This window comes from Caloenas nicobarica, chromosome 24 (assembly GCF_036013445.1).
Source record: "Caloenas nicobarica isolate bCalNic1 chromosome 24, bCalNic1.hap1, whole genome shotgun sequence".
NCBI classification, from domain to species: domain Eukaryota; kingdom Metazoa; phylum Chordata; class Aves; order Columbiformes; family Columbidae; genus Caloenas; species Caloenas nicobarica.
This window is the reverse complement of record NC_088268.1, coordinates 6054271-6068900: the sequence shown is the minus strand read 5'-3', so window position 1 is coordinate 6068900 and position 14630 is coordinate 6054271. Positions and strand designations below refer to the sequence as shown.

Sequence of the window (14630 nt, the reverse complement as noted above, 5' to 3'; positions counted from 1 at the left end):
GCCCCGCCCCGTGCCCGCCCCTCCGGGCGTGCCGCGCCCCTCGCCGGTGGCCACGCCCCTCGCCGGTGGCCACGCCCCCCGCTGTAACCCCTTCGGTCCCGGCGCGGAACCGCCCGCTGAACGCGCCGCTCCCCCGGGGGTGGGATTAGCCCCCAATATCCCTGCACACCTGCGACGGTTCCCTCCAATACCCCGCCTACCGTATTATCCCCCCAACAACAGGGTATGCCACCCCCCGCAAAAACAAACCAAAACCAAACCAGCAGCTTTCCCCAGCAGCCCACCCGCCCCACGCTGTGTGCCAGGACACGGAGCAGACACGGCGTTACAAATCCCGGAGCGAGGCTTTATTGGGCCCCAGCGCGGGCTGGGGGGAAACAGGGATGGGGGCATGGCATCCCCCAAGCCCCCAGTACCGACCACACTCCAGGGCTCAACACCAAAACACGGACAAGGGACACGGAATAACTTAACCTCCGGCAGCGTCTGTGGGGGGGACACCCCACGGGGGATGAGGCTCTGCACCCCCCAAGCCAAAGCTGTGTTCAATGTAGGGGCGGGGGGGCAACATGCAGGATCAGGCCTCTGCGCTGCTTTGGGGAGGAGGCGGCAGAGGAAGAACGAGCCCCCAGCACGGAGCCCTGGTGACACAGCCCAGGGGAGGGGGATGCAGCGGGGTGAGCGTGTCCCAGCGTGCAAGGACGTGTGCGGGACACGGCGGGAGGAGTGTCTGTGCGGGGGGGAAGGAGAAGGCACTTTGAGACCAGCAGCGGTCACGTCAGGGGACACGGAGGCAGATGTGGGGCTGGTCCCCGTGAGCGTGCAAGGCACGAGCGTGCAAGAGCCGGGCTGCCCGGGGCAAGCCCGGGAAGGGGACGGGAGAGCGCAGAAGCCAAGGCCGGGATGCGGCCACGTCCGGGGGGGATGCAGATTGGGGTAGGGAGATGCACTTGTGCAAAGTCCAACAGGGGCCCTAGTGCTCCCCTGGCGGGGGGGTCAGTAGTACTTCTCGGGCTCCTGCCATCTGGTCACCCAGAGTTTCTTGCGGCCGCCAGGCCGGTGCCGCTGCTCCTGCCGGATCCTCACCGCTTGGTGCTTGGGCATGATCCGGTAGTAGCGGGTCCGCTGGAAGAAGTGGCACTGTGGGGAGAAGGCAGAGGGTCAGGGGGGCTGCAGGGGCAGCGCGGGGCGAAGGAGAGACCCCCAAGGCAGCGGAGAGCAGAGGGAGCAGCAGCCCGGAGGCCCCTGAGCCCCCGCACCCTACAGGGAGCCCACGGGGTCCGGTAGGAGCCGAGGCAGCAAGGAGAAGGAGAAGAGGCTGAAGAGGCGGCTGAAGAGGTGGCTGCGCTGCAGCCGGCCCCCGCGGGGCATTACCAAGCGGGGGGCACGGGCGCCCGGGGGGGCAGCAGGGCCGCCCCCCATTAGTAGTCGTCCGTCAGGCGCTTGGTCTCCGAGGGCTGGATCCGCATCTCCGCCTTCTGGCCCTTGGCCTCGTACATGGCGCGCGTGTTGGCCCGCCGGAAGAAACCGCACTGCGGGGGGGACAGGGTCAGGGGGGGACGGGGGCTCCGGGCCACCCCACGGGGCAGCGAGCTGCCCCCTGCACCCCCAGCCCCGGGGATGCAGTGAGGGGTGGCCCTGCAGACCCACATAACCCCTCCTGGCCAGAGAGGGGGGCCCAGGGACACCCCAAGGGGCCAGAGCCCCCCTGGTCCCCACAGCACAGGGGGGTGGGAGCCGTGGGGCAGGAGGTGCCATCACCCAGCCCCACTTTGGGTTTGGTTTTTTTTTTTTGCACCACCCAAATGTTTTGCACTGAGACACACGTCAGGATTTGCTCTGCTCCTCTCTTCCTCATCGCTCGGCAGCCGGGCACCTTCCCCCGCGCGGGGGGAGGACGGCAGCCACCAGGGACACGAGCGCTCTCCGCGTGGCCCCTCACCTTCCAGAGCAGGAGGATGATGAGCCCCAGCAGCAGCAGCCCGGCCACCACGGCCACCAGCACCAGCCACAGCGCGATCTCGGGCGGCTGCTCCTCCGTCAGCTCCGAGTCCACGTCCACCGAGAACTGGAGGGGCCAGGAAGAGCTGTGTCGGGAAGAGCTCCCAGTGCCCCAGTCCCTCCCAGTAAGGGGCTCCAGCATCGCTCACCCGCACTGTGTGGTTCCTCATGCTGATGGTGGGGATGTGGCTCCGGAGGAAAAGCGTGGCCGTGCCATCCACCTTCACCCGGTCAAAGTCCCGGTAGTCCTGGGGGGCACAGATGATGGAAGGGGGGGACAGGGAGGGCTGTCAGGTGTTGGGCTGAGACCTGGCAGACTCGGTGCCCTGTTCCAGCACTGTCCCCAAGGGAGCAGCCCTGACCCCCCATCACCCTGGCTGTGCCACCAGGCTGCACTGACCCCCTCAGCACCTCCTGGTCACATTGACCTCGATGAAGGCGCTGCCCCCGGTGACCCTCCCGCTGACACTGACCTCGATGAAGGTGCTGTTCCAGACGCGGGCGCGCACGCTGAGGCTGGCAGGGTGCTGGCTGTGCAGGAGGGGACACTCGAACCAGACGCAGCGAGCGGTGCCCTTGGAGCAGCTCTGGGAGACGGGGGGTCAGGGGGGAACCAGAGTCCCCAGCACACCAGTGTCCCGGTGGGGGTCACGCGTGCCAGACCCCCCCACTCACCAGCACCACCTCCGACTTGGCTTTCTTGGCGATGGCCAGGGTGACGGGGGGCTCTGCCGGCGGGGGGGCCTCCAGCTCCCGGCGCTGCCGGGACGGAGCCTGGTCCTGCAGCAGCTGCAGGGGGACAAGCCCCATCAGTGCCCTGCAGCTCTGCCCCCGCACAGTAGTGGGACAGGGACACATCTCCACACAGCAGCGGGGACGAGGTGACTCACGGTGAGGTTGAGGGGGTTGATGACCCCCCCAGAGGGCTGGCAGGTCTCGTTGCCGTTGACGAGGATCTCGGTGGGGTACAGGAGCCACTTGCCATTGGGGACCTCGTAGGGCCACTCAAAGCCCAGCAGGATGGTGCCCAGGTCGCCCAGCGACTCGCCCTTGGTGGTCACCTGCGGGGCAGAGCGGGGACGGAGACCGGCGCTCCCGACCCCCCCACGGGCACCGGCCCCCCCAGCTCACCTGGAAGTCGAAGGCAAGGGGGCTGCCCACGTCCTGCTCGCGCCGCATGGCCGACTCGCCCACCACCATCCCACTGAAGTGTGACTGGGCGTGTGGGGGGGCTCTGGGGATGGGATGGAGGGATAGGCGTGGGGGGGGGCAGGGAACAGCTCTGGGGCTTCCCCGTCCCGTTTATGGGACGCAGGGGGCTGTACCCCCCCATACAGCCAAATGCAGGGGATCAGGGTGCAGGAGGACAGGGACGCGGGGGCACAGTGGGGCACAGCCCCCACACTCACACGCTCAGCGAGGACTGGATGCTGTACTCCACCAGCAGCCTGGCCAGCACGGGCTGCAGCTCCTCCTGGGTGCTTTGCCTGCCGAGGCCCTGGGTCAGTGTCCCTCCCACCCAACAGCCCCCCTGGAGCTGCAGGAGCCCCCCCCGCCTTCCAGCGCTTCCCAGCCAGCTCTGCTGCCGGACACGATCCTGACCCGCTGCCGCGTTTCCACCAGCAGAAGAGGATCCGCCACCGGCCCAGGGCCCCCCGGCCCGTTCCCACCCCCGGGACACTCACGTGGACAGGTCCAGCCACACCAGCACCTCCCGCGTGTCCAGCATGATCCCGATGGCCTCGAAGGTGATGATCAGCTCTGCCTGCGGCACAGGGACCGCGGAGCCGCTCAGCCCAATCCCACCGGCTGCCAGGCCCCCAAAAAAGGCTGGGGGGAGCTGGGAGGGGGCACTCACCCTCTGGTTCCTCTTAAAAGGGTTGCCCAGCTCACACAGCACCGTCTCTGCAAAGGTGCAGGCTCCGCTCTGGGGAGAAAGAACATGAGGGTGAGGAACGCCCTGGCAAAGGCCACCCCGGTGCTGGGGGACGCCGGGGGGACAGTGGCACGTACCGGGCGCACGGAGGAGGGCAGCAGGCTGGGGGGTACGGTGACGTTGAGCAGCGCCTCGTGCGCGTCCTCGCCGTTGGCGGGCGTGCTGGGCGCGTTGGTGATGTTGATGCTCAGGTGCAGCTTCCGCACGTCCCGGCTGTACTGCAGCACCTGTGTCCCGTTCAGCCTGCGCAGCGACCCGCCCGCTCAGCACACGGGGCCGCCCCAGCGGGACCGGGACCCCCTGGCACCGCGGGAGAGGCGGAGGGGACCGGAGGGACCCGCTGTCACCTGGGCAGTGGCTGGTTCTGTTCGGTGACGAAGCTGCTCTGGAGCTGCAGGTTGCTGTAGCACTTGTTGTCGGAGCCACATTCCTTCTGGAACTCGATCTGGAGGGACAGGGACGTGCCCGTGAGCCCTCTGCCACCCCAGGCCAGGCTTGCTGGGGGTCGGCAGCTGCATGCCCCCACCTTGGTCTCGTTCTGGTGGGACTGGTCCTGGTTGAGGACGGGGAAGGCGTCAAGTGAGTGGGGACCCAGCTGGAACTTCCTGCTCTTCTCCAGCAGCGAGTAGTTCATGGAGAGCACGATGGGGTGCAGCTTGTCACGGATGTTGTCCTGTGCGGGGGGGCAAAAACCACAGCAAAGCTCTGACCCACATCACAGCCCCCCAGCTCCAGCCACGGCCAGGCACCAGCTCCTGCTCACGGGACCCAGCAAACACTACAGGACGGGTGGAGGAGTGGACAGACAGATTTCCACCTCTGCTCCTGGCCTCGCTGTTCCCAAGACCCTCGGCACCCCCCACCATCCCTCTCCCAGGAGCTGGGACACACACACACACGTGTGCACACAGGCACTCGCACACTCACCAGCAGCAGCAGCTCCTTGGATTCACAGCGGGTCTCAGGCATGGAGAAGGTGCCGTGGTAGGTGGCAGAATGGGTCCCCAAAAACCGGACCCGAGGGGTGTGCCGGTCCCTGTCTGCCTCCAGTGTGTACTGCAAGGCTGGGGGAAGACGGGGGTGTCGCACACGCGTGTGCCTCCAACACATCCCTGGTACACACACCCCCCTTGTGCACACAACATGCACATCCCCACGTGCCAACACGTGTGTGTGTGTCCTCCCCAAACGCGTGCTCACACTCCCCCTCCGCGGACACCCCCATGCCCGCACCCCCCCGCACTCACTGATGTTCTCCTTGTAATTGGGGTCCCCAGCGCTCTGGTTGTAGGAGAAGCAGACGGTCACCGTGATGCTGCGGGGGCAAAGTGGCCGTGAGCGGAGCTGCCGGCACCGCAGCACCACGAGCGGGACCGGCTGCGCGGGGGGGGGCTCACCAGGAGTCGGGGGTGCAGCGGGCAGGGTCCACCTTGCTGGGGGTCACCGTGAAGGTCTTGTTCAGGATGTTGATCACAGGCCGAGCCCTGGGCAGAGATGGGGGTCGGCTGAGCCCCCCTGCAGCAGCACGGCCCCCCCCAGCGTGAGGAGGTGGGGGGGCTGCAGGGAGGGTGGGGGGGCTGCAGGGAGGATGGGGGGCGCAGGTCCCACCTGAGCAGGACGACCCTCTCGGCCAGGCTGCCCACCAGCAGGTCGGGGTACGAGTTCCCGTCCACGTCCAGCCCCCCGCTCAGCGCGTACCCGAAGGTCTGCAGGCCCAGCTCCGACCCGCTAATCACCTGGATTTTGGGGGGGTTGTCACCCATTGCTCCAAGCCCCATGGATTGGGGACCCACCCGCTGCAGCCCCCCCAGAGCGCGGATGCTCGGGGGGACCCGCTGCCCCGGTGAGGGGCTCCCGGGGGCCGGTACCTGCCGGGGCTGGGGCAGGAGGCCCCCCGCGCTGCTGTGGTAGATGTAGACCTTGCCGGGCCCCTCAAAGGGAGCCCCCACCGCGATGTCTGTGGGGACAGGAGGGGGTCAGCCCCTTGGCATGCTCACCCCCCCCCAGCGCCCACCCAGCCCCTCACCCTGGAAGCCGTCCTGGTTGACGTCCCCGATGCTGGCGACTGCGAAGCCGAACCCCGAGGAGCTGGGGCCAGTGAGGACCAGGCTGGGGTGCGGCTGGAACCCCCCCACCTCGTTCATGTAGACGTACACCGCACCCCCCACCTCCTGCTTGCGCTCAAAGTAGTGGGGGGCCCCCACCACCAGGTCCTGCCACCTGTGGGGCCAGGGGGCCAGTTGGGGCTGGGGGCTGCAACATGACCCCCCCCACCCCGACACACTGGGAGCAGCGGGGACCCCCCAGAGCCATAGAAATGACTTGCCCCAAAATTCCCCCATAGCTGTGCCCGGGGCTGTGACCCACAGACCCCCTGGAGCTGCGGGATGCCCCAGCAGAGCCCCCCCCGCCGCAGACATCCGGGCCCCCCCTCACCCGTCGCTGTTGAGGTCGGCCAGGGCCACGGCGCTGCCGAAGTAGGAGCCGACCTGCGGGCCGGGGAGCAGGAGGCTGCGGCGCAGCGTCTGCTGGGGGCTGCGGCTCAGCAGCAGCACGGCCCCCGTGTGCCGGTACCGCGGGGCGCCCGTCACCAGCGTCGCCGCGTCCTGCTGCAGCACCGCGTGGCCCACCTCCGCCGTGTACCCTGCCACGGCACACGTCAGGCGGGACCGCGCGGAGACTCCCACATCCCTCCAAACCCATCTCCCCTGCCATGACCCACGTCCCCCCCTCCAGAACCCATGTTCCCTCCATGACCCCACATCCCCCCCGGACACCACGGTATCACCACTGCCCCCTGCTCACACTATCCCTGTGGGGGCCTCCCGAAACCCCACACCCCTTTAACACCCATCCCCAAGGTTCCCCCTAAATCCACCCCCCAAACCACCTGCTTCCCCAAATCTCCCTGAGGGGGACCCCCTGCTCTGCCGCCCCCCACCTATGTAGGTGTTGCCGTTCTTCTCGTTGGGGTAGGAGAAGTCGTGCAGGTCCCACATCTCCCGCTGCAGCATGTAGTTGGTGCCTACAATGGGGGGGGTTAACCCCGCAGTGGCGGGCAGTCCCTCGCATGCCCACAGCACGTGTGAACACACGTGCGGCCGTATGCGTGTGCACACACACACGTGCCCGGGCACACGTACCCTGCCAGTTATAGGCGCCGGGCGCCCCGAAGTAGATGATGTTGGCAGTGAAGCCGGCGCTGGTGCCCATCTGGCACATGCCGGTCTCATCGGTGTCGGTGTTGGCGTTGCACATCTCGTGGTGGTACGTCTGCCACTCGTCGCCCAGGTCCAGCTGCAGGTCATTGCCGCGCACGAAGCACCGGCCCACCATGCGCCGCTGGTCCTCACTGCCCGACCACAGCACCCGCGTGTAGCGGTGGGCACAGGCCTGCGGGACCGGCCCTCAGCGCCTGCCGCCCCCAAAACGGGGCCGCGGACACCCCGACACCCCCCCAGCCCTGCCGTGTGTCACAGCGTCACCCTGGCTGCCGTGTCTATAGGCAAGGATGCTGTCCTGTCACCTCGGAACTCTCCAGAGCTTCAACCCATCCACACCCACCCGGAGAAGGGTCCCTGCACCCCGTCACCCCACAGCTGCCCCAGGGCCAGGGGTGACAGGAGCCCCCGCAGTGCCCCTGCCCGGTGCCACCACACTGGGGACATGTGCAAGGCCCATGTGAAAGCACAAGCAGCTGCCGGTGCCTTTGTGCAAGGTGGCAGCTTGGCACCGGCACACACAAGTGCAAGGAACCGGGGGAGCGCGTGTAGAGCATCGTGTGCACGTGCACTCACCAGCACCCTCCCCGCCGGCTGCCGCTGGCTGGCCACCGTCACCCCCAGCCACATGCCATCAATGATGGCCTTGTCCGGCTCACCTGGGCGAGGAAGAGACAGCGTGAGAGGGGGGACCCTCCACCCCCAGAGCCCCCAGGTGCCGGGGGTGTTTTGGGGTGCCCCGGCTTGCTCACGCACTCTTCAGCTCGATGTCGAGGCGCTGGCAGTCGCTGGTGGAGCCGGTGAGGGGACAGGCGTAGACGGCGCCCGTCCGCGTGCCATTCGTCAGCTCCACATCCTGGGGGGCCCCGACCAGCAGCCTGGGGGGCAGGGGAGGGGGAGGTGGGTAGGCGATGGGGGAGCAGTGAGTCCAACCACCCCAATGCCCTTCGCATCATTTTGGGGGTGCAAAGCCACTCAGGCTGCCGCAGGGAGGGGGTGGAGGGACACACCCCATGCCGGGGACAGACGGACGGACATGCTCCTTGCTGGACCTGACCCCACGCCGTGCCCACAGCTGGGTCCCCCGTCCCAGTGTGGTGGGTTGGGCTGACACCCCCAAACCTTGCACGCGGCCCCCACAGGGACGGCCAAGCCGCGAGCCGCTCGGCACAACCCGCTGCGCCAGCACAGGGCCCCCCCGCTGTGTAAACAGCCCCAGCCAACCTTTGAGCCGCAGCGAGCCAGGGCCCCCGCGGCACAGCTGTGGCGTGTCCCTGGACAGGCTCACCCCCCCGCGCCGGGGAATGCGCGTCCCGGCAGAACCGGGGGAGAGACCCCGGGAGCAGGAGCTGGGACCCGCTCCGGGAGGGGCACACGGGCATCCCCTTCCCAGCAGGTCCAGGCTTGTCTACCCCAGACAGCACTGGGGGTCCTGGGGGAGGCAGCACCTTCCAGGGTGACTCAGGCTCCTGGGGGGGGCACAGGCATCCCGGCTGAGTCATGGTGATGCCACACCGGGGGGAGGACATTGGCATCCCTGGAGGGGTGCCCGGGCTGGGGATGTGGCACCCACAGCTCCGCGTGCGCTCAGCCCCCGGGGGCTCCAAGAAGATGCCGAAGGGACCCCAGCACCCACCTGGACCCCCACCCCAAGGGGAGAGGCTGGGGACCCCCAGGCAGCAGCAGGAGCAGCCGGCATGCCCGGGGGGCTGCGGAAGGACCAGCCTTTCCGCCAGGGAGTCCTTGGGGACGGCGGGGACAATGGCGCGAGGAGGCACGGCCACGCAGCGCCAGCGGAGGAAGCGCGTCCCTCTTGGCAGCGGGACAGGGGGGACCAGCACCCAGGTAGCTGCCGCAGCCCCCAGACCCGATCGTAGGGCACCAGGGTAACGAGCTGGCCAGTTCTCAGCAGGGACAACCCTGTCCCTGGTGAGGACAGGGACAACCCCGGCTGTCCCATCCCAGCACCGTGGGGCAGGGAGCGCTGGGGAGGGCTGGGAACGCGGGGCCGCCAGCGCGGGCGCGTCCGGGCAGCGCCGGGCGGCTGACTCAAAGCCCAGGCGCAGGAGGAATGTGGGGCCCCAGGCAGCCCCCGCCCCGGCACGCCAGGGCCCCCGCGCCCGCCCGGTGACGGGCACCGCCGGCGGCACCGCTGCGGCTGAGTCAGCCAGATGCTGCAGGTGGGGGGCGGTGGCGCCGAGCCACAGAAGAGCCCCCAGAGGGGTGTCACAGGGGGTCCGCTCACCCCGCAATGCTGGGCTGGGGACACCCAGAAAGCAAATGTGCCAGTGCGAGGGTGAGGGCACAGCGAGGGGGGGACGGCTCTTCCTGATGTTGTCCAGCCTGGCACAAAGGAATCTGCCCCCCCCAAACCTGAGTGGCACACAGTGACTTATCTGAAGGGGAGGTGACTCAGTGCAGCTGCTGTGACTCAGGGCTGGAGGGAGAATTGGGGGGGGGTCCTGCCCCCACCCCGAGCCCCATTAGGACCCGCAGCCCTCGGGTGCCGCCCCCCGCCAGCTCCTGGGGACAGGGACACGCACGTGGCCCCTTGCCAGGGGCTCCCCGGCCAGGACGGGCCCCCAGGCTGCCCGGGTGGTCCTGGCTCGGCCAGACCCGGCTCCCGGCAAAGCTCTTCCCAACCGCCACGGCTGCTCAGGGGTCCCGCGGGTCCCAGGGGAAAACCGGCCCGAGCCAAGCAGCTCCGGCATCTCCTTCCTCCAGCCAAGACGCCCGGCACAGCAGCCCACCCACAGGCTATGCTCCTGGGGGGCTGCGGGATGCCGAGGGCTTCTGAGCCCCACTGGAGCGGGGGGGACATGCACAGGCGTCCCCCACCTGCGTGTGCCTCAAGGTGCCACCAGAGCCCAGCTGCCTCAGGAGGCACAGGAGCCAGGACGCTGGGGCTCCCGTCGCAGGGACGGCAGGACCAGTTTACGGCACTGGTGCTCCCTGGGAGGGGACAAGGACATGGGGCTCAGCCCAGGCCGTGAGCTCAGGCAGCGGAGGCAAAGAGCGGCGGGGGGGGCGTGAAGAGAGGCAGGAATGCAGGAGGCCTTGCAGTGCTAATCCGCCCCGGTGAACCAGGGAGGGGGCACGGCGGGGAGCACCTCATCTGTCACCGCATCCACCTCTGCATGCTCAAGGGGGGCAAGCACCAAGGCAGGAGCGGGGTCCGCACAGCCCCCATCCCGTGCCAGCCCTGCTCGCAGGCAGAGCCCAGCTCGGGTGTTTGTGTTGGCAGCGGGGGGGCCCTGACGATCGATCCCCCCCCAGCCCTGAGCAGGCAAAGCTGCTGATGCCCACACCAGGAAGGAGGCGGGAGGGGAAGAGATGGTTCCTGGGAGAAGCGAGGGATGGACGGACGGATGAATGGATGACCCCCCGGGCGCTGGCCCTGCATCCGTCCCCCCTCCGCCTGCCAAGGAGCCGCAGCCCCACAGGACCCGGCCAAGGCGGGGGGAGGTTGGCTGGGCCGGCTCTGGCAAACGGCACAAAACCAGGCGAGGGGGAGGGAAAGAGGGAGCCCAGCTGGCCCCACTGCCGGCCCCCTCCTCCCAGGCTGCACACAGGGCCCCAGCCTCCCCAGCACAAACAGCCTGTGCCTCAGTTTCCCTATGTCATTCAGGGACCCCCAAACCCATGTGGGTCAGGATTTCCCGGCACAGCCAGGTCCTGCTAGCACAGCCACAAGCCAAACCACCCCGTGTCTGAGCCACGGCAGCAGCCAGACCTGGCTCGGGCAGCCAAAGGAGTTTCTTAATCTCAGAGCAGCAGATAAGGCTTCCACCTCACCTTCACCTGGCGCGGGGAGGAGCGAGCAAACAAACCTTTGCATGGGCACAGCTCTGGGACATGAAAAACATCTCTGGAGCCGAGGGTGGGGGAGCTCGGGCATCACAGTGGCTGTGCCAGCCCGGCCGGGAAGCAGCTGCCCCCCCATGGGGCAGAGCATCCCTCCCACCCCCCAGCACAGATCACGGGACACCCCCAGCAGGATGATGGCAGCAGGAAGTGTCCCCTTCCTGTCCCCACCCGGCTGTGGTGGGGCCGCACCTGCGAGGATGTGCCTGGTGAGCAAAGGGCACAGGAGCTGCTGCCGGGGCTGGGGGGAGCGGGTTCGCCCCCCAGCTCAGCACCCCTGTCCTGTCCCCCTCCCGATGGGGACGGGCAGCGGAGGGCTCCCAGGGGAAGGGGTGCAAATCCCCCGGGCTTTCACGCTCTGAAGCCGCTCCAGCCCCCGCAGCACAGCCCCCGCTCCGCCAGCGTCACGCTTAGACACGCATGGGCCACGTGGCCCACGCCAGGGGAGCACGAGCTCCTGCCAGGCCAAAGCTCCCCAAAACCCCCGAGACAAAGCAACCACTACTGCCAGCGTCTTGGGAAGACGGATGAGCCGGTCTGTCCCTGTGCCAGCCAGGACCCCGACCTCGATGTCCCCCGCCAGCTGCTCCAACACCCCCGGGGCCGGGGGAACCCGGCTGTGGACAGGAGCCAGCGCGTCCCTGCGGGGAGCAGCGTCCCCAGGGCGCTGGGCCAGCTCCTGCACCCCCGCAGCTTCTCCGCGGGAACGGCCTCGCTCCCTCCTGGACCGAGCAACACAGGCGGGCAAGCGGCCGAGATGCATCTCTGGAATGCGGAGCAGCAGATGCCTCCGTCCAGCAGCTGCCGCCGGTCCCTCCACACAGCACAGCCGACAGGAGGGAGCCCTGGGGTCTCCGCAAGGTCCCCCGCAGCCGGAGCTCCACGGAGACCGAGACAGCACAAACCTGTGCCCCCCGGGCGAGGAAAACCCGGCCCGGCCCCTGCGCCTGCCCCCCAGCACCGACACGCACCTCGGGCCAGGGGGGCCCAGGGGTGCTGCCCGCGGGGACGGCAGGGGACACGGCGGCGGGATCGCACGGCGAATGCACCGGCTGAAAAGGGCTTTTGTTGGGGCTCCGCTCGGCTGCAGGAACCACAGTTCAACAGGCTCCCCAGGGCTGGGGACGGGACGGAGCCTCCGGGCAGCCGGGCAGGGGTGAAGGGGGGACACGAGGGGCTGCGCAACCGCCCGGGGAGGGTCCCCGCAGGCGGCGCGAGCCGTGACCCCCCCAATACCGGGGTGCAAAGCAGAGCCGCGAGCAGGGGACAAGCGCCTGGTTTACAGCACGTCCCTCGCACCCTGAACTCGAGAGACCCCCCGCTCCCCGCCCAGCACCCGCACCCCCGGCCGCCCCCGCCCCGCAGCTCCTCCCCCGGCGCACCCCGGGACCTTCGTCCTGCCCGGGGGACCCGCGCTCTCCCGGGGACCCCCCCGGCCTGAGACCCCGCTGCCACCGCAGGGCCCCCCCCACACTCACAGGCTCCGCTCCCGCTGCTCGGTCTGCCGGTGCAGCGCCACCGAGAAGCCGAAGAAGCCGCCGGGGGTCGCGCCTTCCTTGAGCACCGGGAAGGTGAGGTCCAGGTTGAAGGCGGCGGCGGCGGGGAGCAGCGCGGGGAGCAGCGGGAGCAGCCGCAGCAGCCCCGGTAGCGGGAGCAGCAGCAGCAGCAGCCGCCGCCCTCCCGCCATGTCCCGCACCGGCTCCCGGACCCGCCGGCCGCGCCCCACCGGGGCCGGTGCGCTGCGGGGCGGGGCGGGCGGGGCACGCGCCCTTCCGGGCACTCCCCTTAAAGGGGCCGCGCACCCCGCGCACCGGGCACCTGCGGGAGGGCGGGGGCCGCCCCGCGCGTGCGCACGGGGGAGGCGTGGCCACACCTGCGCGTGCACAGCGGGCGGCGGGAGCACGCGCGCTGGCTTAGGCCCCGCCCACGCGCGGGCACGAGGACGGGAGGTTACGCTCGTGGCGCGGGCGGACCCCCCCCGGATCGGACCCCCCCGGATCGGACCCCCCCGGATCGGGCCCCCCCGGATCGGGCGGGAAGGCGCCGGCCGCCGCAGCATCACCACGTCCCCCCCGGGAGGCGGCAGCGGTGGCCGCTGCGGTCCCCAACCCGGCTGAGGTCACCGGGAGCCATCGTGCCGCTCCCACCCGTGCCAGGAAACCCGTGGGTGGGCGGGGGGGAAGTGCCCCCCCCGGGCAGGGGGGTGCTGCAGGATGTCCTGTGTCCCCCACCCCGATGTCCCCGTGTCCCAGCACAGCTCCTGCGCCGCACAATGTCACTGGAAAGAGTGACACAGGAGACAGTCCCAAGGGCAGACCTGCCGCAGCCGGCACAGCGCTCTGGCACCAGGCCCTGTGCTCTGTCCGCCGTCCCGTGTCCCGTGTCCCTGTCCTTGTTCCCCAGCGTGGGCTGGCCCCGGTCCTGGCTCGGAGCACCCCGAACACGCGTGACCTCCCTGGGGACCGGCGGGTTGTCTCTGACACAGCCCTCGCCACAGGGACAAAAAGCCCTGGCCAGGTGACCAGCCCCCCCTCTCCCCCCACCTTGGGGACATTTTGGGGCACAATGGGTCCCTTTCTGTGCCCACTGGACTCTCAAGTGTTTCAGGGGTTTGCCCTGTGGCCTCGGCTGCTACCCAGGAGGGTATTAACACCAGGCAGGGGGGGCACCCCGGGGAGGGTGTTTACACCAAAGAAGGGTGTTCGCACCGGGGGGTGGCGGCACCCACGGGGGTGTCATCACCCCAAAAGGCCACTAGGTGGTGACGTCCGCCCAAGGATGCGGGGCGGGGGGCGGGGAGGGCCCGTCCTCCGGGTCCCCCCGCGGCTGTGGCAGAGATGGGGACACGCGGGGACTCCAACCGGGGCATCCGGGGGAACCCCCCCAGGCCTCGTGGGGGACAGAGGCGGCGGGGGGCGCTGCTGGCGTGTCCCTGTGCTCAGCCCTGCCAGCCCCCCGCGCGGAGACCCCCGGGTGCCCCAATACTGCCCTCCCCACTGTCCCAGTTCACCCAGACTGGACCCACCCCCCTCCGGCCAGTTCCCTCCCCCAGAAGCTCCCGGGTTTTGGTGCTTCAGCAAGCGCCAGCCTGGCCGAGGAGCCCGAGGCACCGGTGCCTCCCAGTCCCAAACTGGTTCAGGACTGCACAGACCTGCTCCTGTTTGTGCCCTGCTCCCTTCCCGGCCCGCAGCTCCTGAACCGGCTTTTCCTGCTGCAGAAACCCTCTCCCAGCAGGACCAGCCCTGGTGACAGTCCGGCTGGAGGGACAGCCGGGCTGGGGACCCGGGGATGCCCCGGCGGCTCCTCCGGGACCTTGGGAAACCTCCCCAGGGAGGACCCGCGGAGCTCCCAGCAGGACAGACGGCAGGGCCGGGCTGGTCCCAGACACTCCTGGCCCCTCTGAATTAATTCCTCTCATCTCAAATTACATTTCCCATGCGGGGAGGCAAACCCGTCACCCCCGGCTGCTGGGCCATGCTGCTGCCCTCTGGAACCCACCTCGAGTTCTATTTCTTTCTATTATTTCTGTTTCTATTTCTATTACTTCTATTTCTATTATTTCTATTTCTGTTATTTCTATTTCTATTATTTCTATTTCTGTTATTTCT

General features: G+C 69.0%; 1 protein-coding gene across 3 annotated transcripts; it reads right to left on the bottom strand.

The window, feature by feature from the left end:
* Positions 1-325: 325 nt before the first annotated feature.
* Positions 326-12751, bottom strand: ITGA3 (integrin subunit alpha 3). 3 transcript variants are annotated; one of them, XM_065650959.1, is made up of 26 exons: positions 12501-12751; positions 7915-8036; positions 7735-7817; positions 7081-7330; positions 6879-6962; positions 6374-6581; positions 5964-6157; positions 5806-5894; positions 5546-5673; positions 5335-5421; positions 5185-5252; positions 4865-5001; positions 4464-4610; positions 4285-4382; positions 4015-4180; positions 3860-3928; positions 3687-3766; positions 3411-3488; positions 3133-3235; positions 2892-3062; positions 2677-2790; positions 2475-2588; positions 2151-2249; positions 1943-2068; positions 1375-1532; positions 1056-1140 (listed from the first exon to the last, which is right to left on the bottom strand). In XM_065650959.1, the coding sequence occupies exons 1-25, from the start codon at positions 12707-12709 to the stop codon at positions 1422-1424; spliced, it is 3135 nt and encodes a 1044-aa protein (XP_065507031.1). In that variant the 5' UTR covers positions 12710-12751; the 3' UTR covers positions 1056-1140; positions 1375-1421. The 3 variants fall into 3 exon arrangements, with proteins under 3 accessions (XP_065507030.1, XP_065507029.1, XP_065507031.1); XM_065650958.1 differs by lacking the exon at positions 1375-1532 and having other exon boundaries at positions 326-1140; XM_065650957.1 differs by lacking the exon at positions 1375-1532 and having other exon boundaries at positions 326-1140; positions 3687-3928.
* Between the last annotated feature and the right edge of the window lie 1879 nt (positions 12752-14630).